Source organism: Mytilus californianus, unplaced genomic scaffold (genome assembly GCF_021869535.1).
Source record: "Mytilus californianus isolate M0D057914Y unplaced genomic scaffold, xbMytCali1.0.p SCAF_6, whole genome shotgun sequence".
Lineage (NCBI taxonomy): Eukaryota > Metazoa > Mollusca > Bivalvia > Mytilida > Mytilidae > Mytilus > Mytilus californianus.
In genome coordinates, this window is record NW_026262712.1 from 29540511 (window position 1) to 29566108 (window position 25598).

General features: G+C 32.9%; 2 protein-coding genes across 3 annotated transcripts in view; one reads left to right on the plus strand and one right to left on the minus strand.

Annotated features, from left to right (window-relative positions):
- LOC127705049 (transcription intermediary factor 1-beta-like) overlaps positions 1-25598 on the minus strand; it is a 605637-nt gene that overhangs the window by 215579 nt on the left and 364460 nt on the right. The window lies entirely within an intron of this gene.
- On the plus strand, positions 20315-25133 carry LOC127705476 (polycystic kidney disease 2-like 2 protein). The gene is made up of 2 exons (XM_052209792.1): positions 20315-20767; positions 23923-25133. Exons 1-2 carry the CDS (start codon positions 20692-20694, stop codon positions 25131-25133), a joined length of 1287 nt encoding a protein of 428 aa, XP_052065752.1. The 5' UTR covers positions 20315-20691.

Below are 25598 nucleotides of genomic sequence, written 5' to 3' on the forward strand. Positions count from 1 at the left end.
AGAGCTGGAAAAATTAGGCATGCTTAGCGACAAGTTAAAAATTTTAAATGAATAAAAAATTCCGCAAAAGATCCTCCTGCCCCATTCCCCTCCTTAGAATATCAAACGGTCGTCCCCTTACTGTTATTATCCGTGTGTGTGTTTTTATTATTTATCTAGCTATTTGTCCATATAGTGTCCTACTAAGGTTGCCATACCATAAATAGAGAATATCATATTGCTTTTTCAATATCACATTCGTATCAACCCGAGGGGGACTGACCTATAATCCGACAGTCCCATAATCCGACAGTCCTTTAGTCCGACAATCCTATTCCGACAGCCCGATAGTCTGACAATCCTATCATCCGACAGTTCGATAGTCCGACGCGCGGTCACATGTATTTAAAAATATATGCCTATATACTAAGTCATGGAACATTTGTAAATTGATATATTTTTCTCACAGAAAATTAGATCAGTCAGTATGTATGTATATGCACCTGTCCTAAGTCAAGAATCTGATGTTCAGTAGTTGTCGTTTGTTGGTGTGGTTCATAAGTGTTTCTCGTTTTTTGTATAGATTAGACCGTTGATTTTCCCTTTTGAATGGTTTTACACTAGTAAATTTTGGGGCCCCTTATAGCTTACTGTGCGGTGTGAGCCAAGGCTCTGTGTTGAAGACCGTACTTTTACCTATGACGGTTTACTTTTATAAATTGTGACTTGGATGGAGAGTTGTCTCATTGGCACTCATACCACATCTTCTTATATCTATATATGTATGTACTGGTAAATTGCTCCGTTTTCCGAAGAAACCCTCGAGAGCTGAGAAGGTACAGTGGAATTAAAAGTACACTCCCTATCGGGATTAATGGAGATGTGTCACTAACGTATATATATTTACGACAATGTTTTACAAGGACAATCCCCACCCCAACACAAAGGGAGTGCTAGGACACCGGGGAGACTGTTATTATGATGGAAGAAGCCGAAGTATTCCAGGCCCGGGCCGGTAGGGAACCAGATGGCTGTTCGGCGTGAACAGACAAACCGATGAGTTATCAGCAGACGGATTTACAGGTCAAAGTTGGGGGCAACTTGGACCACAGAGACCCCAAAGTTTAAACTCTGATCTTGGTACCAGAAATGTGAGAGGGAGGGTGAAATGCACCCTTCTGAGGAATGAAGTGTCTCGCACCCAGAGTCAGAATCGAACCAGAGACACAGCACTGCAGTCATCGGTATTAATCACTATCTGATTTGTCTGCTGTGTGTGAATGAGTACTGTCTTAACGTCATTGCCCATCTTTGTTCCGATCTTTTTCACATAATTGGTGTCATGTCGTGATGATTCTATGACTAGGAATGCTTAGGTCCATATTATTGTACATAGAAGTGTTATCATTTATCAACAAAAAGTTCAGGTTTTGGCATTTAAACCAGAAAAAGACTAGATAGTACAGCGATATATTTTGCCATACAAGAGCAGTGATAAGGTATTATTTTGATGACAGAAAAGTAGACACAATTTATTAAGATTTCATTCCAAATCATGAACAATGAAACATCTTCTGAAAATGTTACTGCATCTTGAAAATTTGAGATAATGACACTATTCCTATTTTATCAAAACTAATTACTCTTTTAAGAACAAGAGAAAAAATAAAAAAATATTTATTACTTCTATGTTATTCAATCCGATGTAGTCGTTTCATATCTTTGGGGCGAACGCCCCTCTCAGTGGCGGATCCAAAATTTTTTGGCCCACAGACTGTCTAAGAATGGAATCTTATATTAATTGTTCAAACAGTATATGATTTAATTTTTATCCCATTACAACGCATTCAACTTTTTAAATTTTAAATCTGCTTGCGTTTCGGCAGGATGCTGATAAGCTTGTATGAAGACGATATCCATATCATTTGCAGCGGCACGGCTTCGTGTCGGCTCATCAGACTGTCGGATTAACGGACTGTCAGATTATCGGACCGTCGGACTATCGGTCTGTCGGACTACTGGACTGTCGGAATTTCGCGGTGTCGGGTTATAACTACGCTCCCCATTTCAAACCTCCTTATCTGTATGACGTCATGTCACATAAAAAAAACAGGCTGATATTGACCGAGGGCTGATAATAGATCTGATATGAAAAATGACATGTTATGATCTTTTTATCATATGCTTCAACAATGGAGAAAAATAACAGTTTAATGTAATGATCCTTTTAAGTGGTTCTCAAGAAGAATTTCAAAAAGTGAAAAAATTACGGACGTCGGACGCCAAATGTAATACATCCTATATGAAATCTTTCTATCATCAACAGAGGAGTAAAAAAAAAAACAGTAAAATATATTTTTATTTCGACGATTTAAAAAAATCAACAAAACATAATGAACACTGTTTGGAAAGTCAACATTTGTAAAGTAACTTTCTAAATTATGCTGAAAACTTTGAAAAATGAATTTATTGTATCATTTGTTTTTTTGGTTTTTTTTTTTTTGCAATGACGTACCATTGAGGTATATTTTCCGGAATTTGCTGAGTAACGCCGGAATGCCATGCGATAACGTTACGGAAATGCATGTGATAATAGTTAGAAGCATGTGATAAATTTTTCTTATCCGCCCGCTCAACACCATTTTCGGAAAATATGGAATTCACGTAAATTTAATTCTATTATCATACTGTAAAAAATATAAGTTATTTACTCTAAGTATATGATAAACACGTTTTTCACACAGCTCATATTTTATTATTTACTAAGCGACGCCATGTTTGTTATGTGTTTCTGCCGTCTAAACTACCTATTAAAAAAGAAGAGGTAGAAGAGAGCCAGAAGATCTTCCCAATGCAAAAAAAAAAAAAAAAACAGAAATGGACCTCTTCTGGCTCACTACCGAAGAACAAAAAAACACTCCCCTAGTCGACGTTATATATTTATATAATATACTCAACATACTCAAAATTGGAATAAAAAAAGTATCAATTTAGGTACTTCTCTTCAGACTCATTATTTTTCTTTAAATCATTTATTTCTTCCAAAGTCTAATTTTATACTTTAACTTAGTCTGAGTTATCGTTATAGATGGTCCGAGTTCTCTTTTTTTGGAGACGGTCCGAGTTGTCCCCGGGCCGGCTTGTCTTGCACCCAACTAAAATGCGGCTGCCCTAAGTTTGAACACCATAGTCAACCTCATGCCCACCATACCATACTAACCAAATGAAATGTGAACTACATTGTTTTAATTCGAAACTTTTTACCTTAAAGAATCCAGGTCCTGAGTAGATTTTGAAGTTGTCGTCAGCAAAAGATTAAAACCGTTCTCATATTGCGGGCTTCCGTTGTCGTTGATTTCTATATTTTGTGCAATGTCAATTTCATCATGGAACACATTCTCCACAATCAGGGGTTCATTAAGGGATAAAAATGAGTTTGATATTTATTTTACTAATATATAATAGTTACGATTTAAAAAGCTATCAATGTATTAATTTAAGTTGCAGTATAAAAACAATATTAGGTCAATGTCATAAAGATATAAACTTTTTTGTATTCGACACAAAACTGAGGAAGGGCTCAGTAAAACTTCGTCTTTCCCCAGTTTCTCAGCCTCATACAAACAATTTTATATTTTTCTGACATTGACCTAATATTGTATGTGTAGAAGTACATAAAGATGACAAAAAGTTTAAGAACTGAAAAATGACTAAAATATTCAGTACTGTGAAATGACTGAAATTTACAGTACTGTAAAATGACTGACATTTTCAGGACTGAAAAATGACTGAAATTTTCAGGACTGAAAAATGACTGAAATTTTCAGTACTGAAAAATGATTAAAATGTCTGGTACTGAAAACAACTTTTTCTCAACATCACTGAAAACATGCATATAATTATGTGTACTGAAAAGGTATGGGTAAGAAATATACTGGTTGATGATATTTTTTACCAGTACTGTATATGTAGTGGCATTAAAAGTACATGAAAACGCTGTATAAATTCCTGGTAGTGTACAATACTTGTAATGTATGGTAAAAATATTTACTATTAATTGATTGTACATATTAAGTACTTGAAATTAATTGTAAAAAGTTAGTACTTTAAATCAACAGTACTTCATTAGTACAATGAAACTTCAGTACCAAAAACGTACATTAAAATTCAGGTACTAAACGAGTACCTTATATTTGAGGTAAATATTCAGTACTACACAATTAAAGTACAATTTGAGTACAAACATTTTCAGTACGTATCAAGCACTGCAAAATAAAGGTACTAAAAAAGTACTTAGGAACTACAGTACCAAAAAAGTAAAATAATATTAAGGTACAAAATGGGTACCTCATATTTTAGGTGCATATTTAGTACTACACAATTTAAGTACAAATTGAGTACTTAAATTTTAAGTACAAATCAAGTACTGTAAAAGACAGGTACATAAATATTACAATAATTTAGAGTAACAAAATAGTACTATATATTAAAAGTAAATTTACAGTACTTCAGATTTTTAGTACAGAAATAGTACCTATGCAAAAGTAGCAGTGTACCATATTCCTGACTTGGTACAGGACATTTTAAGAAAATATGTTTAGTTGAACCTGGTTTAATGGCTAGCCAAACCTCCCGCTTTATGACAATGTCAAAAACTATCGCTAAAATGACAACACCACATGACACAAATACAGCACAAACACACGCAAGAACATTCATCACAGAGAAACGCAACAAACAAATAATATAATAGTCGATACAACTTGCAAACCGCAGAACAACAACGAACATATTCCATCAACGACAAACACCACAGGATATGACATTAGAAATCTCACTACATGTATCATTCATACAAACTTGTGTTTAAAAAAGTTTTCTCTTTGTAAATATATAAACATGATAAATATATTTATTAAGTCTTTATTTGTAAAACAAAATATAAACAAATAAAGATCAGGTCAGTCATATTGTTTACTACGTAGACAAATATTATGCAATCATCAAAACAGTCGTCCGTTCTAAAGAGAGGGAATAAAGCATTTGTACATGTTGTATATGCCCGATAAACCCAAACTTTTCATATCTAGTCAATATGTCGTGAAGCTAAAATACATTAAAAAACCCAACACATTGCAGTTATCAAAAGGATGACAACTAGCTTGAACCAAGATAAATTTGTACACAATTTGGAAAGCAAAGTCAAAATGTTCTACTACTAATACTACAGAACGATTTTTGTATCTTATATTTGCAGGTTTCACCTTTTACATCAAGCGATACATTAGAGTGCCAATGTGATCATCTTACCGATTTTGCTGGCGGATTGTTTGTATTACCTAATATTGTGGATCCATTTCAAGATGCCTTACTTTTTCTGACGTTTTTTGAGAACCCAGTCGTAGTGTCTGTAGTGATATTGGTCTGGTTGATGTATTTTGTTACTCTTTACAGGGCAAGACAAGCAGATCGTAGGGACTCAAATTTTGTAAATAAAATTAACATTAAAGGATAAAAACTGAAAATAATACATTCAAAGCTCTCCTACGGATTTACTTTTATCAAGAACGCTCAAAATCATGAACAATCAGGCCAAACATGACCTAACAGGGGTAGCCATGACCGTTTTTGGTCAACATTGCCTAATGGAGGTGAAACCTTAGTTTCGGAATAGTTTTATAACATATCAACGTAAAATTGAAAAAAAACCGCATGTCATAAATTGTGTCAGTGGCGAAACATAGACTACTGTGCAATTGTTACTATCGTTGACTAACAGTCCACCGAATTTGTTAGGAAGTGTACCTGATAAAGGTTTTCATTGAACACGTGGTGTACATTCATTGTTCGGTATCGGAAATTGATATCGAATCAGAATTAATATCAATAGATAAATAAGAACGTCAAAAATTATACAGGAAACGCATTACGCAGTTTAGAAATAAGATGTGATATGATTGCCGATCAGACATCTATGCACCAACTCGAGACCAAAAGACTAAGATGGGTCACCGTACGTCCAGACAAAATTTGAAAATGATTCATAAGAGAAAAACAGTAAACAAAATTTTGTGTTATGCCAGATAGCAAACAATTTGATCCACTGAATTACAGGCTTTTGTCTTAAGACAGTTTTATCAGGACTTAAAAACAGAAAAATACAATAGTGTTCATAATACAGGTATCTTAACTCGGTAGTTAATTTAATGTTGTGAGGATATTGTTAAGACATTTGAAAGTCTGTTGATAGGACAGAGTCATTATCCGAAGATTATGTGTGAGACGCGTCAAGAACATCAGAGCCACCTCACTTCGGAATGTATCTTTTGATAATATTTTTATTAAGTACAATTGTTTATTTATGTACTAAATGGATCTAAGTTTGTAGCAAAGAGTAACACAACAAAAATAAAAACTCCAAGGAAAATTCAAAACGGAAAGTCCTTTAACAATTGGCAAATGCAAAAGCTCAAATACATCAAACGAAAGGAAAACAACTGTCATATTCCTGACTTGTTACAGGTATTTTCGTTTGTAGAAAACGGTGGATTAAACCAGGTTTTAAAGTATGCAAGCTTGACAAACGGCATGGTTATTCAAATGTCATTCTCATTTACTCTGGAGTCGGGAAATTAAATTGACGATTTAATAGTTATAATTGATTTATCAAGGCAATTTGGAACCATGCTATGTTTTTCATGATAGATTTCTACTGTTTTACATAGTATCTTCTGTAGGATGGTATAGTGACACCTTTTCCGAGTGATCCTTCAGACCCGTTTAAGTATGTTATGTGCATTGTCACTGGATGGCGGTACAATGCTAGAACTACAGCAAATGTTTCATGCTACATAAAAGGCAACAAAGGACAAAGTGCAAGGCATTGTTTGACTAGGACCTCATCACCGCAGGTTTTGTTTACATCGGGTGGTGAAGACTGGTTTCTTATTACTTCTTCCTACGATATAGGATACATTGTGAATGTAATTGTATGGCACGACAACAGTGGTTCCTCGCCATCATGGTTTGTACACACATAGTTTATTTTTAAATATTTAGATTCTGTTCGAAATTATTATGTCTTTTAAAAAATAGCACTTTTGTTTAAAACAATTTAGCAAAATATGATTACAAATGGGACTAAATGAGAGTAATGGACAGGTGATTAACATATTAAGGTCATCTACAATGACCCAATCTGTGGATCTAAACATATGTATCTGAAATATCCATGAAATATTTACGATTTGATTTTAAGCTAATTATTCTAGGAAAAATAAAAAGATGGCGCATCTAATTAATACACAGCTACTTTAGCTCAAGCAATTTTGATGTACAGTTACATCTCACCGGTACAAGTTTAAATTAATCTCTACATATGTGCAGTTTACATATATCTTACCGGTACGATTTAAATCATTCTTTACAGATGTAAAGTTTATATATACGATATATCTACTCTATATTCTTGGGTGTTTTATCTGAAAGAAATGCGGTAATGAACAAGTGCTTGCATAAATCAAATATATGGGCACATGTGTCCCTCTAGTGGCAAGATGGGTAACATGTCCGACATTGTCATCTTCTGAAAATTCAAGCGGATAACAACTGCGGAGTTCCGAAAAGAGTCTCGAGATGTTCCAAAAAGGGGTGCGATATGGGTTAAGCTATGCAATACGGTGTATGCGATACAGGGTAGATGTTACAGACTGGAGAAAAAACCTTAATTCAATATACAAAACGTCTGTATTTAATACTAAATATATGATAAAAGTTTATATCATTCTCTACAGACGTACATTTCATATATATCTTTCCGGTACAGAGTTTATATAAATCTTTACAGATGTACAGTTTATATGCATCTTTCCGGTATATTTTATATCATTCTCTACAGACGTACACGTTCCTTTATAAGTGTACATCAAGATTACTTGCACTAAAGTAACTGTGAATCCTATAAATTTGACAGATTCTGTCAAGAGGCAAGATGCAAATAACCTAACAAGACCAAGGTCTACAAAAACAACAATACAACAAGCATGTAAAACCAGTTACTTACTCAAAAAAAGATAAAAAGCATATCTACAAACAAGAAAATTAACAACAATAAACCCACTACTGAGAATTAAATGATTCAAAATCCAAGCTGTTTAAACAATTGAAACACGTTTGATCAATTATGAATAATCATATCATTGAACGAGTTTAGTTTGGAATTTTTTAATACAAATCTACACTACCTTGCGAAATTAGAAATGTAAGTTTTTTCAGATGACAAAGGATAAAAATTGGAATATATTTTTTTGTTAATTACGATGTTGAAAAATGGTGAATTTTTGTACATGTTACTTTTAGCAGTCTGAAAACAACAGATAACCCATATCGAGGTCATCAACATACATTCTTAAACAAAAGACACATTAACCAAAAATCAAGCTCTCAATCATCCCAAATCTGAACAATGAATTAAAAAAATTGGAATATTGAATAACTGCTATCAACATCAACTTTTTAAGGACAAAGACATTAACAAGCACTTATTTTACATCCGTGTCTGATGGGAATCAAATTAATAATACAGATTTTTGTGAAATATTATTTTCATTTTTGAATTTGAGTTGTCTTTCCTTTTTGAATGGCAGTTTTTGTAACCCCATGTTATATTCTTATATTTATTGTATAACAAAAAACATCCTCTATTCAAATGACTGACTTGACGAGGCACATGTGGCGTGGTATTATAAATCAAGAAGATGTGGTATAATTGCCAATGAGACAACGAAAGGATATGGATGTACCTAATGGGTTTTGAAGTATTCATTCGACACTCTTATCGAGTTTGTTATCTTCATGAGTTTAATAACAATGTGTACATATGTGTTAAATTATCGATAACAGAAATATTTTTTTATTGATTAAGACAATTTGTTTATTTTGTTTTAGGTTTCTTTCAAGAATAATAATACAAGACTTGCAAACGAAGAAAGTATTTAATTTCTACCACGATAATTGGCTAGGAATACAAAGTTGCACTGCCAAAGTGTGTTTGTCAATCAAGTCAAGTTACGAATTGAAGCAACAGTTTTTACTTAGAACAAGCCAAGATTTACGTAGAGGGCATTTGTGGATCAGTATAATTTCAAAACCACCATGTAGTGATTTCTCGAGGGTTCAAAGATTATCATGCGCATTGTCTTTATTGCTTTGTACAATGTTGTCCTGTCTAATGTTTCATGGAATTCCCACTGACGAAACGATTAGTTCTCAAGTAGCCAGTATTCGATTTGAATTTTCCCTGAAAGACTTTATCATTGGTTTGGAAAGTAGTTTAATAATGTTTCCTATAAACTTTGCTATCATTGAACTTTTTGTGCGATCGAAGACAAAACAGCTACATAAAGAACGATATATGGAAATTAATGTAAACAGTCCAACGGCATGTGTTGAAAAGGGATCAGATAAAAGAGATCGTGAAATTGTGGCAGTAAAACGATGGATGTAAGTAAACTAATATTTTTATCTGTTTCTTGTATCTCCATTGTGTGAAGGCCTCAGTGGCTTATTTGTAAAGCTATTTTTTTTATACCTAAAGCATATCTACGCCCAAAGTGACATTAAATACTTAATAGAAGTACTCGACAGTACCAATATGTTGTCGAATGAAGTTTAATCGCATGTCGGTCAATATACTTCTTGCGCATAATAAACTTACGGGTCAATATCTATTCATTTAAATGTTTGAAGAATGTCAATATGCGATTTCGCTCTTAGCATCGTTACCATGCAAACAGATGCGAATCGTTGAAGGACTAGATACACTAGTATTCGTCCTGCAAACATGTGATATAAACTTTGATATGAAAGGATCGTCGTCGAGAAAAATCGTTAGGAAAATGAATTTCCAAAATACGGAGCACGGATATGTAAAACATATCGCAGCCAGGTTACAAAAAAGAGTTTTAACGCGATGTAATAGAAAATAAAATCATAAAACGCACATTCTGGCATTGGCTAGGTATCTAGTAGGTAACATGCAAGTATCCAAATAAGTCATTATCAAAACTACGACTTTAAAGAAAATGGAGGGAGGATATCAGCGTATCAATAAAAATCATAGGATGAAAACAATTCAATAACTTATCTTCCGGACGACGCCATGACCAAATGTTCAAATTAGTTATCAAAGATACCAGGCATTTAATTTGATACACCAGACGGGCGTTTCGTCATAAACATAATCATCAGTGGCGCTCGAAAAAGACGAAAAGAAAAGGTGCAGAAAACTAAAGAGATGGCAACTTCAACTACACCAACATTTGAGGTGTACTCACATGCTCAGGAAAAGTAAGTATTTCCTGTTTTTCTAGTGGTATTCGTTTTCTTGTTAATTTCAAGTATAACGTTACAGTGATTTCAGTGATATTTCAATCCAGTGCTATCAACGAGGCAGGGGATTGTGGTTACGACAAATTCACCATATCCATGGTTATCTTTAACACACCTAAAACAACGAATAAAGAAAAATGTAAAAGGTATCTGGGAATCATTACCAACTCACACAGATATTTCATATAAATTGTCTTTCGTTGAAGTGGAAATGATGATTAATTTTTGGTTTGAATTTGCTTTTTAAAATTCTAGCTATTTATGGTGTATATTATTAAAGTGTATTGTTTGAATAAAGCATAAATTACAGTATTATATATGAAGTAATGTACCTACCATGTTTATTTGAATGTGGATGTACAAAACTAGGACAACGATGGTCACTCGTAATGTTTGATTAGGATCGTTTGAAGAAATTTATTCCGAACAATAGCAAGTACATACACATGATACATCAACAAAATATTTCTTAAATATATAATTTGATGAATATTACAAGGGTTAACATATTTGTTTGTTTATATGTGATTGAGATTATAACACAATGTTGACTACTGTGCCCCTATTTTTGACATTTTTACCATTATGTCTATGTGTTTTATTCACACATTGTTGTCAATATAATGGAATTTACAAGGGTTTAGTATTTGAATGACCAAATAGACGTTTCCAAATATTTATACATGCAGACATCGTCCCCAAAGAAGATAAACCGGAAGGGCTTTGTGTGTTCGTATTCTTGAAAATCTGTTTTCTTGAAAAATTAATCTATTTAAACTAATTCCAAGAAAATTCGAATGAAAATCGCAAAAAGAGACAAACTTCTTTCATGAAAATCCTAAAAAAGTAAACACTTATTGATCCTAGGTTAATGTTGCTATTTTTAAATACTTATGGTCATATACCTCCCACGGTATTCTAGTACTTGTACATCCTTGGAAATTCAAATTTTGGGTTGGAGTTTGAGCGTTATGATAAAGCATTCCGACTCATCAAATGCATAAAGTGATATTTTTATTATTCCATTAACATTGCGAATCCTGGATCACATCCTTGCTTTCATTTCAACAGTTCAAATATTAATCGTAAAAAGAGATTTTCCCTGGAAATTGTCTATTTATTATGAATATTGAAAATAAACTCATCATAGATATCAGAATTAAAATTTTGTAAGCAAGACGCGCGTTCCGTCTACAAAAGACTCATGATGTTATTTTCATTTTTGTCAACCTTCTCTGGCAGCTTTTTTTCCGCGGCTATTGACCCGAAGTGGAATTCTATATCCTAAGTAGGTTTGGTTGGTTATGGCATATTGACAGGTACTTTGAGTAATAAAAGAAGACTGATCGCAAACTTAATTCTGATACTGTTTTCGTCATATATTAGAAAAATAAAAGGTACCCATCCATAATATAAAATCATTGCATGCACAGCAAAAACACACAAAAAACAAAAAAACAGCGCTTTTCTTGCTGTTCTTCATCTCAAATTAATTAAAATTTCACATAGCATAAATGTTAAACGACTTGTTCGCAAATATAGTGATGAAATTGTGATAAATATACACATCCTAAATTTTACGGAGATGTTGTTTTCCGAGACCGGAAATTTAGATACGATCCGGGTAAACTTATCGATACTTTAAATGAACTTATTATAACAGTTTACCTATTCAACACTATAATTAGATCTTTAAATATTGTTTTTATTGGTATTAATATTGATTTTGTTATCAGTTAATTAAAATCAAACTAAATATTATTTATATACATATGAACATTCATGGCCCTACAATCTGTCGAAACCTGTATCTTGGCATTGCACAAGGTCATGTTTTTCTCTGACTGTTAATGACGTCTATACACTAAATCCATTGGATGTCGGATGTGTCAGATTGATATTTTAGTCTTGGATGCATGATTTTTTTATTAGTTCTTATTGGCTTTGAACTAGCTGTCAATAACTGCGAGTACTCTCAGATCTGTATTTAGTGTCTTTTTGTTGTGGGGATGTATAAGTACCTTGCTCACGTCCACTCTGTGTTTTTGTTAGATGTATTTCATCTTTGTATCCACCTCATTAGTAAAGCCATTTTCAACTGATTTTTATAGTTTGTTCTTATGTTGTACTGTTACACTACTGTACAAAGTTAGGGGAGGGTTGGCGTCTTCAAACTAGTTCAAATCTCGCTACATTCTGTATGTGCTTGTCCCAAGCCAGGAGACTGTTATTCCGTTGTTGTCATTTGTTGCTGTGTATCATATTTGTTTTCGTACAGGTAATCTGTAAATTGATACAATTACTTTTACTTTTATATGTATTTAAAAAATTCTATTTTCAGGTTTCCGTGGTGGGTTATATACATTGCATGGACCACAACTATTTTGACATCTTTGATCGCATCATATTTTGTTATGCTGTACGGATTAAAATATGGCTACTATGAGAGTTTGAATTGGCTGGTGTCCTTTCTTACAGCATTTGTTGATGATGTCTTTTTAATTGAACCTATCAGTGTTGTGTTTTTTGCCATGTTGTTTACATTTATATTGAAACGGGAGGTTAAAATTGATTTCGGACCAGTCTTGACTGTACACAAACCAGAAGGTAAGTTCGATAATTTCAAATACAAGTTTGGTTTAGTTACCAATTTAAAAGTCTCCTACCAGCGACGCCAAATGTCACTATAAGTTTGCGCCATGTCCATCTATCAGTAAGTCAGTCCGTCAGACAGTTCCTTTATATGATAAGTAAAGTTATCATATATACCAGGATTAAAACATATTTTGCACTTTTTTGTCTAACTATTGATTACTACACAGATTAGATATAATCATATCGTAAAAAGATGTCGTCCGTGGTAAGGAAGGTGGGTTACACTGTTAAAATCTTATAGGAGCGTTCAATGGTAGTCTTCAAATATAAAATGCTATTTCCTTTATCAGCTGGACCATTATGATAATCATGCATGTTGCCTTTTTTTACCTTCGGTACTAATCAACCATTTTAAAGGAGAAATTGGATTTTGTGAAAATGATTTAAGGTAACACGATACCGAATGGCATATCTCCCGATTTCTAAAATTTTTGGCACACTGGTACTTTGAATAGAGTTACATCGGAATATGAAATAAAAAATGGGGGTCATCATTCTTGTTTTTTTGTAATTTTGATAAGTAAATGTCAACTTTGGCGCCAAATTTACATAGATATATAGGGAAAATGCCTTTTTTTCGACTTACTTTTCTAGACTTTTCAATGGATGTTTATTTTCTCATATACAGAGAAAGACGAAAAACTAACATAATATCCAGGATTGTACACCAAATCCATACATGTATAAAAAAACATATGTCACCATCCTTGTTTTTTAGATAAATCGCTTCAAAGATGACCGATACGCTTAGAAATTGACAAAAATATGTGACGTTACGGAATACAGAATAACGTTATTTTTATTCAGAGGGATTGAAAAAAAAAATGTAACGGGATCTGAATGGTGTTTGTTATTTTATTTTCAATCCCCCTGTCGGAAATTTCCTAATAATTCAATATAACATTCTAATGAGTTAATTTTATTTCGTCCTAACTGGGTGCACTTTTAGCCTTCAAAACTGAATCTTCAACTTTACTTAACCCTACCAAACTAGACAATGCTGATGACACCGATGTATCCATGCATGAATAAAATAAAGTGCTTCAAAAATTTTATGTAAACAGTGATATTGAAGTACAATTTGAATTGATTGATTGATGGTTGCTTAACGTCCAGTGGCAAATATTTCATGGATTTTCAGGACGATACAATACAATTTGAAAAGTTATGTCTAAAAGACATATTTGATGCAGCCGTCAAAAAAGATTACACATTCTGTTAGTTGTGAAAATTATAAAGAAAATCAACATCCTGATAAAATACGTATTCTATAAATATAGTATACTCTGTATGATGTAAACATGTGGGTTGTGTGCGTAGTTAGTCGGACAAACCTTGCAAACTGTATGCAAAATTTCACTCGAATAGACAAAGTTCAATATTCTGTCATTCGTGGAAAATTATTAAAAAAAAGTGATCCTGAGAATATACATGCACTATAGGTAAACAAAAAAATATATTATCAAAATGCCAAATTCAGCAACCTGTAATAAAAAAATTAAAATATGACAAGATGCGCGTATTGTTTATGTACTAACACCAAGTACATAATTTAAAAGCTAAAGCTTTAAAACTGTAATCCTAAAAAAAATAGCCGTATTAACTCTATATACCAAGTAAGGGACGGACTGTCGAAGGACACGGGTAAAACAATATGCTCCCAGCATTTTGTCAAGGGAGCAAAATATATATTGGCATATATGATGATGTTCTATTTTATAAATCATTTGGTGACAAAATATCTTTTTGAATAAGCAGTTCATAATGGATTGGTAATATGGAGATCTCAAATGTAGCAACGTAAGCAAACTAACGTCTACGTCATTTGGTCTTTAATGGAAAGTTGTCTAATTGGCAATCATACCACATCTCCTTATTTCATAAGCGATTGAGTTTTCTCCTAAAATACAAGAATTTTAAAGACTAACAAATGCGTACTAGGAGACTGAAATATGTTGCTGTTATAGTTAAAATCTGACTTTTGTTGTGAAGATGTGATGTTATAATTTATATCGGAAATTTCATTGCATTTGCTCTCAAATCTGCATTTCTCTATTCACGATATTTATAAAAAAATCAATCAAAGAACAAACAATTTTTTTTTTTAAAGTTATAATGGCCATTGACAGATACAATATGTACAACGCGGGAGGGGGTGGGGTGGGGGCATTGGAACTGGTTTTTTTTATCAGTTTGTTTTTGCCGTTTGAATAAAATGGGTTAATGAAAATATCGTTTTGTAGCTTGTTTGCGGTCGAAATGCTTTTCTGGATTAACCTTCATCGAAGCACCGATCATTCAATCATTGTGGGGCCACAGGTTTTTAATTAATCGTTTGATTGTAAATTTCGAGAAATAATTTATTTCAGAATGGAATTGAAAGAAAAAGATGTAACGGGATCTGAATGATTAAATTTTATTTCGACCTAACCGAGTGCGCATTTAGTGTTGACATTCCATATGTTTAAGCCTTTGTTAACTTTCTCCTAATTCCGATGTAGCTGTCCTGTTTAGACTGTGCTTATAAAATTACAATGCTAGTAGTTTGTTTTAAACCAGCTTCCGAAACCATATCGGATTTCTTCTGTACAGTCCAATAAATTTCAAATACTGTTTACACTTGAAACATAGTGAATTTTGTTCGGCCAAATAGCCAATTTCAACAACTCTTCTTTTTTCATTCCATGCCAATAAACCAGTTTCTGTCTGAGTTTGTACGTCTGCTTGCATGGTTTTTTCCCGCTAAATGCTATCGGTATTCTTTTCCAAATAAATTCCCTTTTTCTATTTTGCCTATGACGTTTTTCGGTGACCATTTAAAAAACGAATGGGCTTCATAGCGGAATTGCATTAATTGTGGTACAATTCCCCGTATTTTCATACATTATCATGCGTTTCTATAATTTGGATTTCTACTTTCAACCCAGAATAAAAAGCTCAGTTTGTTATGCATAAGAACATATATAGATTAATCGTACACATGCTTACTTATCAATAGAAACAGAACATATACAAAGTATATATTTAAATGTGAAGAATGAGAAGAAGAATGGGAGGAAGACGCCGAAACAATCAATTTCAAATAACGTATTGCATCAAATCCCTCGACATTCTGCATCTATGCAAAGTTACTATTAAAAATGTTAATAAAAATAAAAGGTTAATTTACTATTTATATTTCACCTAAGTGTGATTTTCTTTTTCTCATTTTTGTTCTTTTATTTGAATCGTAATTATGCAAAGGTTTTTGTTTTGTGATTGAATATGATACGTATAGAAAGCGGCGTTAAAATGAAGGTTTTTTTAATATACAGTCATATATATTTGCAAATTTGAAATAAAGAAACATTTATCTTTCAACTACTTTATACCAGACTGAGGCAAATTGTTTGTTTAATTCGTTCTAAGTTATTATAAAACATCAGGCTTTACGTTTGCCGTCAATATTTTCAAAGATGTCGACAACAGCAGGAACGATAACTCGTGGCGTAACGTCATTCGGTATCGTGTAACCTTAACAGTAAAGACATATCGAAAAAAATTGTTTGGTACCACTGACTTGTATTTTGGTCGTTTTTTCAAAAAAAAATAAACAGATGTTTTCATTTTCAAGCACTGGGTAGATTCAAATGCTGGTAGACTGGTAGGTCCCGAGATGTTTATTACCAAATCAGTAGTCCTTTCTTCAGAAGACAGTTTTGATAACACACGTTTCTTGAATTGGCCGTTGAGGAATTTAGAAATTATTTTGAAAAAATATTAAGAAACTAAAGTTAAACCTCTCTCATGCAAAGTTGACGTTATATAGATGTTCTATCACCCTCAGTCAAATTTGACATTCAATGGGTTTAGCTTTACTTTTAGGTCTCATCGTACGCTTCTCATGTAATTTATACATTATTGGCTTTTTGCGCGTTCCTGATGGAGGTGATGAAGGTAAAAAAGTCGAAGAGAAACTGACAACACCTTAGTAAATACGAAAGACGACGAAAAGGATAACAAAGACGCTGGTCAATACGTCTGTATAAACAAATGTATCAGTTGCTTCTGTAACAGTATAGGAGTGACTGTTCTATTAACATTTAACATTAATACTTTATACTACGAAACACAAATCTACAATATGGTAGATAGGCATGTACAGAACCCATTAGCAATAATGATCAGCAATAAAACATGTGATAAATATTTTTTATCAGTTCCTTTTTCAAGTTAATGCCTATTTTGCGTTTTATCAAATATGTTCAAAATTAAGATAGTTATAGATAGAAACTAAATGAGAATAAGCAAAACAGGTCTATATTTTATAATTCGCTGGGATGTCAGTTGGCTCCATGAGAGCGTTGGTACTGACATGATTTATGACATACTGTTTTTAAATTATCTGTTTATAAAGTCAGAAAGTATCAAGAAACTACGGTAACAACACCCTCAGGCAAAGTTGAACAAAGATGGATTTAACTACTATTTTTGCCCCCTTTTTGTTATATATTTCTCCACGTGTTTTAGCACTTATACATTCTAGGCTTTCTAATGTTTAGTGTTGAGCGTTCCTTGTAAATAAATCCAGAAGACTCAAACAAATTGATAAAGTTTTTTTTTCTTTTTTTTTTATGGCACTAGATAGATACTGCTGCTGGTGGACTATTGGTCCTCCTCGGTACTGACTTGATGTATAAAATACCTTTCTTAAATTTTCATTTTTTTTTTCAGTTTGAAATTTATATAGAAACTAAGGTGCAAACTCCCTCAGGCAAAGTTGACTTTAGATGAACTTGGCTATTTTTAGTCTCCTTTTTGGTGTTATAGATATCCACGTGTTTCGGTATTTATACATCAACGACTTTAAAATGTTTGGGTTTGAACCTGAATAAGGAAAATCCAGAAAAGCACTTCGGATTCATAAAATTTATGAAGAGTTATTTTCATTTTTTTACGAGTTATAAGCCCGAATTTGAAGAATTAAACATTGAAGTATATGATATATATTAGACCGTATATAAGTACATTAATGATACACAATTTATTGCACCTGGCAGATGCACATTTCGACAATTCATATCTCTTTAGTGAGGTTTGAGTCCAAAATAAATTTGGTTCTAGATATGTAAAGTGTCTTCTTTTTCAAAACGTCATATAACCAGTGTTAACATAAGACAAAAGTGTAATCACCAGCCCAGTAGTCAGCACTTCTGTGTTGACATGCATTATCATTGATATGGTCATTATTATAAATTAACTGTTGACAAAACTTTGAATTCTTTTTAGACTAAGAAATGTCTACCCCAGATATCTTAGCTGTATTTGGCACAACGATTTGGAATTTGGGTCCCAATGCTCTACGAACTTTTTTTTGTTTAAATCTTTTCTTTTATTTTTATAATTTGTAAATGAAACGCAATCTGGCGTACAAAATGTTAAGCCTAGTGTCTATTATGAGATTATTCATTACCTGTTGCCATATATTCATTCATTGACAATTATAAATATCAAAATTATTATAATCTGTATTTTCTGACCATTAGTTTTTGAAAATTAATTCATGTAGACATAATCATACACTTTTCTTATATCAGTATACACGAACGTAATAGCGTCTAGCTGATATCTTATGAAATATTTATCTTTTAATTTCAGAGAGCAATACATCATTGCAGGAAAGAAGTGATATGACGACAATTATCCCAGAACATGCTTCAAAAAAAAGTCTGAAGAAAGCTAAACAAGAATTTGATTTAAAAGAAAAAATCCAGACAAATGTTCAGGACATAATTCTTTACGTGTTTTTCACATTTATGTTGTTATTTGTTGTACACAACCATCGACCCGTGGAGAAATGTTTCATGCAGTCACAAGATATCAATAATATCTTTATCAAAAAGAAATTAGAAACTGTAAGTAAGACAAACCGAGAAGGAAGAACCAATAAGCAATCATAAACCATAAGTCAAAGTAGACACATCAGCGCTGTACCGATGTTTCCAACAAAAAAATAAACAGAACAGTTAGGGAATAGACTATTTTCATATTACCAACTTTTGACTCCGGATTATATAATTTTTCGACAGGTAACTTTTTCTGTGTTAGGACATCCTGGTACAATTCAAGTGAGAGCAAGGAAAAAAAGTAAAATCAAGCATTCAATCGGTACAATTTTTGGGGAAAATTTACTGCTTTACATTTTCTTTGCACGACAAAATCATCGGAAAACAGTACTTTCCTCCTAAAATTACACCGATTATATGTTTGATTTTACTTATTTTGGTTGCTCTTACTTGACCTAGTACCAGGATGTTCTACCACAGAAAAGGTAACCTATCGAAAAATAATATAATCTGGAGTCAAAAGTCGGTAATATGAAAATAGTCTTTTGCATGCCCTCCATCAGGATCGAAACAGGGTGTGTCGACAGCTAAGTATCTCCTGCAATTCAATCCACATTTCACAATAGGGAATAAGGCACAATCAGTAAAATTACAGATCAGACTTTACTGGGATCTAAGTAGCTAAGACGCGAAAAACATATCACTATGAGGTGAGACACCGATACATAGTATAGGTTCAATAATTTGAGAAGATGACTGTTAAACTCAAGTAGTGTCGATTTCAGTCATTCTTCCTCATAACGATGTTTGAGTCATTTTTGTGTTTGAAGTCCGTAAAGTGTGAACATGCACGAGCTTATCGTATTAATTGAGATATATAAACGCCATCTGATGGAGCAGGGGGAATTCAACTGCTGAGAAAAAGGAAAGTTGATGTTGGAAAGTTGAAATCATCACATATGTTATAGATTCTAGTTTTTAATTCGTCCACCTGTGCCAAATTCGAGGAACCATATAGCTATAAAGCAAACCTCTCACATTCAGTAGTATCCTTTATTTCAATATCAAAATAGGAAAAGTGGTATGATTGCCGATGAGACAACTCTCCACCAAAGACCAAATGACGTAGAAGTTAACAAGTTCTCTGCGATAAATGAGATGAAAGCACTCATTGAAAATGCGGGTTATTGAGTGATAGGAGATTATCAATATATGAATACAAAAACAAGTCAGCCGTTATTAGTGCACACAATTAGTACCATTTGGATACCGACTGTCTGCTGAAATATTGATACGCACAAACATGGTATCGATCAAAACGTCCAGCAGCGTGCTCATATCATCTTCGGTGCTTTTGCTGGAATCCAGTGTGGTTGTTTACAAAGTGAGACTTTTCATGACCTCAAACATAGAATTTGTATCTACTTTTCCCTTTTTTATATGAATAGCACTGTTTATAAAAACGATGATATTAGGAATTTAAGAGATTGTTGTGGATTTTTGTACGGCACCTCGTACAAAGTCTCTAGGCACTTCACATCTAGTTTATGTTTAGGATTATTAATTTCGGTAACTCGTTCTCCTGTACTTAGAAAATAAAGGACGAAATTTAAACAAAAAGACATGTGGGACAGCAGATTAATATCAAAACAAAACAAAACATATTTATTGAAATGATAATTATTGTCTTTATGCTTATATTCACACAAAAACTAAACTTAAAAGTACCGTGTTGAGCATTTTATATCTTAATATGATTTTGTAGGTTAAGACACGCGGTGATGTCTGGACTTATATCAATGAAAGTGTGATTCCGCCATTGAAGAGAACAATACCATATGAAATGTCAAGAAAGATTCCAGAAAATGATTTTCTTCTAATAGGAAAATTTCGTCTGCGACAGATAAGGGTTCAAAGAGGTAAACAATAAATAAACAACGAGGTCAGTGACGATATATATTTGATGCACATTCAAAATGTTGCTTTATAATTTTCACGAATTTCTAGTCACTATTCTAATTTACTATCTTTAAAACGTCCCCGAGGATTTCGCTTGTTTTTTTTTGTTTTTTGTTTTTTGACATTTTGTAACTCTGTAGTCTTCTAACATGGTGAATGAAGCAAGCATTGCAGGAGACTCTAAACCTATTAAGAAAAAAAGTTTTGTGTAGGAATCGCTTATAGTTCTCAATAGTTTTTTTAAAAATCGAATACACTTCCTGTAAAAAAATTTTGAAATTATCTTGTCTGAAAATTTTTTTATGCAGTTAAACATTTATTTCTGCCAAAACAATTCACATAAATAATACAGTGACATCTATTTCTGACAATACATTTCACATAGATAGTCCATTGACATCTATTTCTGCGAAAACATTACACATAAATAATCCAGTGACATCTATTTTTACCAAAATATTCCACATAAATAATCCAGTGACATCTATTTCTGTCAATACATTTCACATAAATAATCCAGTGACATCTATTTCTGTCGATACATTTCACATAAATATTCCGATGACATCTATTTCTGTCAAAAATAGCATTTTGCTTAAATATTTGTATCTCAAAACAAACACATGGGCTTGTCTTTTTTTCATAATTTTTATGTACTCTTAGATCTGTACTTTGTGTCTTTCGTCTTTTTTTGTTGTTGTGCTTTTTGTTGATCTGACAAGTTAAACTCTTTTTAACTTATTAGCATTTTGTTCTTTTGTTGAGCTGTTATACCGCTGTCCCATATAAGGGGAGGGTTGAGCTCTCCAAACATGTTAAACCCCGCCACACTAATCAGATGCCTATCCCAGGCTTGTATTTTAGTGGTTGCTGTTAATCATATTTTTTTACCAGCTCAGTACAACTTTTTTATTGAAAGACTGTTATTTTTATGATGACAATTGTGTTATAACACCTTTGGTATATCATTATGGTGTATTAAAAGTCTCCCGTGTTCCTCCTTGATAAGTAATCCGGGTTTGGTGTAATTCAGATTCGTATGAAATGATACGATCTATCTCATGTATCTGTAAATTTCAAGTTGTTAGGCGCTATTCTTTTTTTTATTTTTTCAAACTTTTTATACTTTTGACTCTCCAGACTTTTCGTATCGAGCTTGTCTTCGGAGGATTGTTCAGGAAACTCATGTTGTCTGCACGATAATAATATATATTTGTACCGCTTTAAGCCACTGAGTTCTTTCCAGCCAGTAGCCAGTGCTTCGAAAATGACATTATTCAAATAACATTGTGTCACTAATTATCAAGTTCTCAACAATTTGTCACTGTGCTAAAGTTTAATGTTGCAACTCTCCCATGCTACGTTTTTAATATTTCTTACGTATACGTTTATATTTACTAAACATGAGATCTCTAATGCGCCTAATGAGGGTGTATATACGTTTTATTTTCCTAACATGAGATCTGTAACGTGTCTGGTAAGGGTTTATACGTTTGTATTTTGATATCTCTTACGTGCCCTAAACGTGCCTGGTGGGCGTGCATACGTTGATTCTTTACGGACATGGGATCTCTAACGTGCCTGATGAGGATGTGTATGTTTATTCTTTCCGGTTATGGGATCTCTAACGTGCCTGATGAAGGTGTATATGTTTTAAATTTAGACATGGGATATCTAACGTTACTGATGAGGGTGTATACGTTTATAATTTACAAAGATGGGATCAATAACGTCAAATGCTTTTTTTTATCATGGTTATTATTGTCTTAATATGTACATAACAAACATTCGTATTCAATAAAGCGCAAAATTGTTCGAGCATCTTAGTGAAAAGTAATAAAATCTTAGCCATGGGATGGAGTAAAATATTTCCCTCGTGTTAACCAATCTAAATCTGGCATTTCAACATAAAGTGTAATAATACGTTAAGTAAAAGTAAAATGAAATCATAACTGCATCCGGTACTTTCATACTGTTTTTATGCAAACTCACATTTTTGGCAGTATGAAATCAAATCCATCAGTGAATCATTTATCAAAGGATACTATATCGTATAAAAATATAGGGGTCTATGTCCTTTTTTTTTAAGAAAAGATAAGTTTTAATAATAATAATTTTTGGAGGAAGAATATGTCTCTGGATTGTTCTTATGATATGAATGCAAATGAGTGCTTTATTGTATTCATAATAAATCATCAAACATGATGTACGGATGTTGTTGGATAATCAAGATTCTTCACTTTGGCATAAAGTTCTAAAAACTATTTTTAGGAAAGCGTACATTTGCTTAATTGTCATTTCCACTGCTGTCAATAGACAAGAGTATGCTTATATCGATAGGCGGATATTTGCATATTGTTGTAAGCATCCTCAAAGCGCTTTGTGAATGAATTGATACAATTCTCTGAATTCAAAAGTTCAACATTGTCGTCAGCTTAGAATAAAAATTTCTTATGAATATGAATAAATGGAGATGTTGGTATCAGTTTTATATTGGTTTGGTTAAAATTTACTCTCAGTGCAATAATAGGAATACAGATGTGTGTTTATCAATGACTGTTCGAAATAGTATCCTCGGTTAATGCTATTGTGTAATTCCCTACGGAATGTGGTGAATAAGGTGCTCAGGAAGGATTACGGTTCCTTCTTCAGTAGTGGCACCCGCCTTGTTACCCATTGCAAGTCAAAGTTGAGGATTTCCGTTTATATTGAAAACTACAATACATTTAAATTGTAATAACAATTGAACTAATATATATATACAATGTATATATGTACGATGACTTCTGCATTTTAGCTTAGTTTTATAGTAAGCGCTTATGTATTCGAAGTTCTCATAGAAATTTATCATTTGATCAAGTGCTTATACATGTTATACAACAGATTAAAATCAACATTACATAGTTGCTAGTTTTTTAGGGACTTGTCTGATTTAAATGATACCTGTCAATATTCTTTTTTTTAAATTAAAATGTTCTTTACAAGTTAAGGGTTGCACCACCCTCAACCAAACCTGAATTTCGATGATTGTTCCTGTTCTGTTTTCACTATTTTCAATTTTATGTTTCTATTTTAAGATATCACAGGTTTTCATGAACATATTTATTTTTTTCAGACAGCTGTAACTTTCCAGATAAGTTGAAGGAACTATTTGGCTTTGACCATCTTGGCATGGAATGTACGTCTTCATTGAACTCAATGAATGATGACAATGACCATTACAACAAGTCCTGGCAGATTCAGTCAACACTGGTCTCATCCACTGATGAATGGTCCTACCAAAATGCTTGGGACTTAGAGTCCGTACCATATCTAGGCGAGCGGGCAATATATGGTGGGGGTGGCTATTTGGTTGACATGAACGCAGGTCCTTCAGCTATTTCAAAGATTTCAGAGTTAATGCTTAAGTCATGGATTGACACAAGAACAAGAGCTTTTTTCGTAGAATTTGTATTGTATAATCCTAATGTTAACATGTATAGTTCAGTAATGATCGTTTTTGAGTATAGCAGCCCGGGTACACTAACAAAATCATTTCAGATATATACAACACCTTTATCACACTACTCCACTAGTAAAGAAATTATGAGTTTGGTGTTTGAGATTGTATTTTTTCTGTTGACGATTTTCCTGTCTTATATTGAGATCAAAAAGATAAGACTAGTCAGTTTGAAAACATACTTTAAAATGTTTTGGAACAAGCTTTCCATGTTCATGTTAATATTGTGCTATACTTCAATGGCGATTTTTATAGAGAGATTCAGAGTGATAACACAAATACTCCGGCAGTACAGAAGTCATGGAAGAGACAGTTACATTAATTTTAGTCTTGCAATCCTATGGGATTGCATATTATTTTACATTTTGGCTTTGTTAACCGTAATTACAATGATAAAACTACTGAAACTTTTAATGCTGAATCAGAAATTGAAATATTTATTTTCAATGATGGAATATGTGAACACACCCTTAAAATATTTCGCTTTTATTTACATTATTTCTTTGTTAGCGTTTGCATGTTGTGGACATTTGTTGTTTGGCGCTTCATTAGCTGGTTACAAATCATTCGGAGACAGTTTTATGGTCCTTATAGAATGTACATTCAGGATAGTCAATTTTAATCAATACCTTGAATTTCATCCTGACTTAGGTCCTGTTTTTATACTTTTGTTCATATTTATATTTGTATTTGGTTTAATGAATATGTTTACTGTCATTGTAATGAATGCGCAGAAATCCTTAAGACAAAATGGAGTAAGACAGGATGACCAGTTAGGGTTAATGATAAAGTACTTAGTGGGTAACATCAGAAGAATGTTTCGATAATACAATAAATTAGTTAGTTTGCAAGCCTGAGTTTTCATAAATCGCAATTCCAATAGCAGCATTTCTGTGCTGACATGAAAAATCAATGGCACGGTGATTTTCTTTCAGTTGATGTTCATCAAGTATTACTACCCCCAGGCATAGATGGCCTTAGCAAAATATTACATCAATTTGGCTAATTTGCTTGAATTTTTTGGTTTGCAATGCTCTTAAACTTTATATTTTTTTGACTTTCCGACTATTTAGTTCCGAGCCTCACATAAGAGTCTTATGTAGACGAAACACGCATCTACTATAGTAAATCATAAACCTGATGCATTTGATGAGTTCTTAAAGCGGGAATTAGAAAAAGATCTTACAAAGCCTCAAAAAACATCTTTTAAGGAAACAGGTACGTAAATGGCCTATCTCACGGATGTTTGTGTAATTTTGAATACAACTAGAGTATGTTGAACTGCAAATCAA

What these genes read in the sequence shown, in the direction of transcription:
- LOC127705476 (XM_052209792.1), top strand. Translation starts at nt 20,692, where the DNA reads ATGTCAAGAAAGATTCCAGAAAATGATTTTCTTCTAATAGGAAAATTT. An exon ending in ACAGATAAGGGTTCAAAGAG is followed by an intron (nt 20,768 to 23,922) that starts GTAAACAATAAA and finishes TATTTTTTTCAG; the next exon opens with ACAGCTGTAACTTTCCAGAT.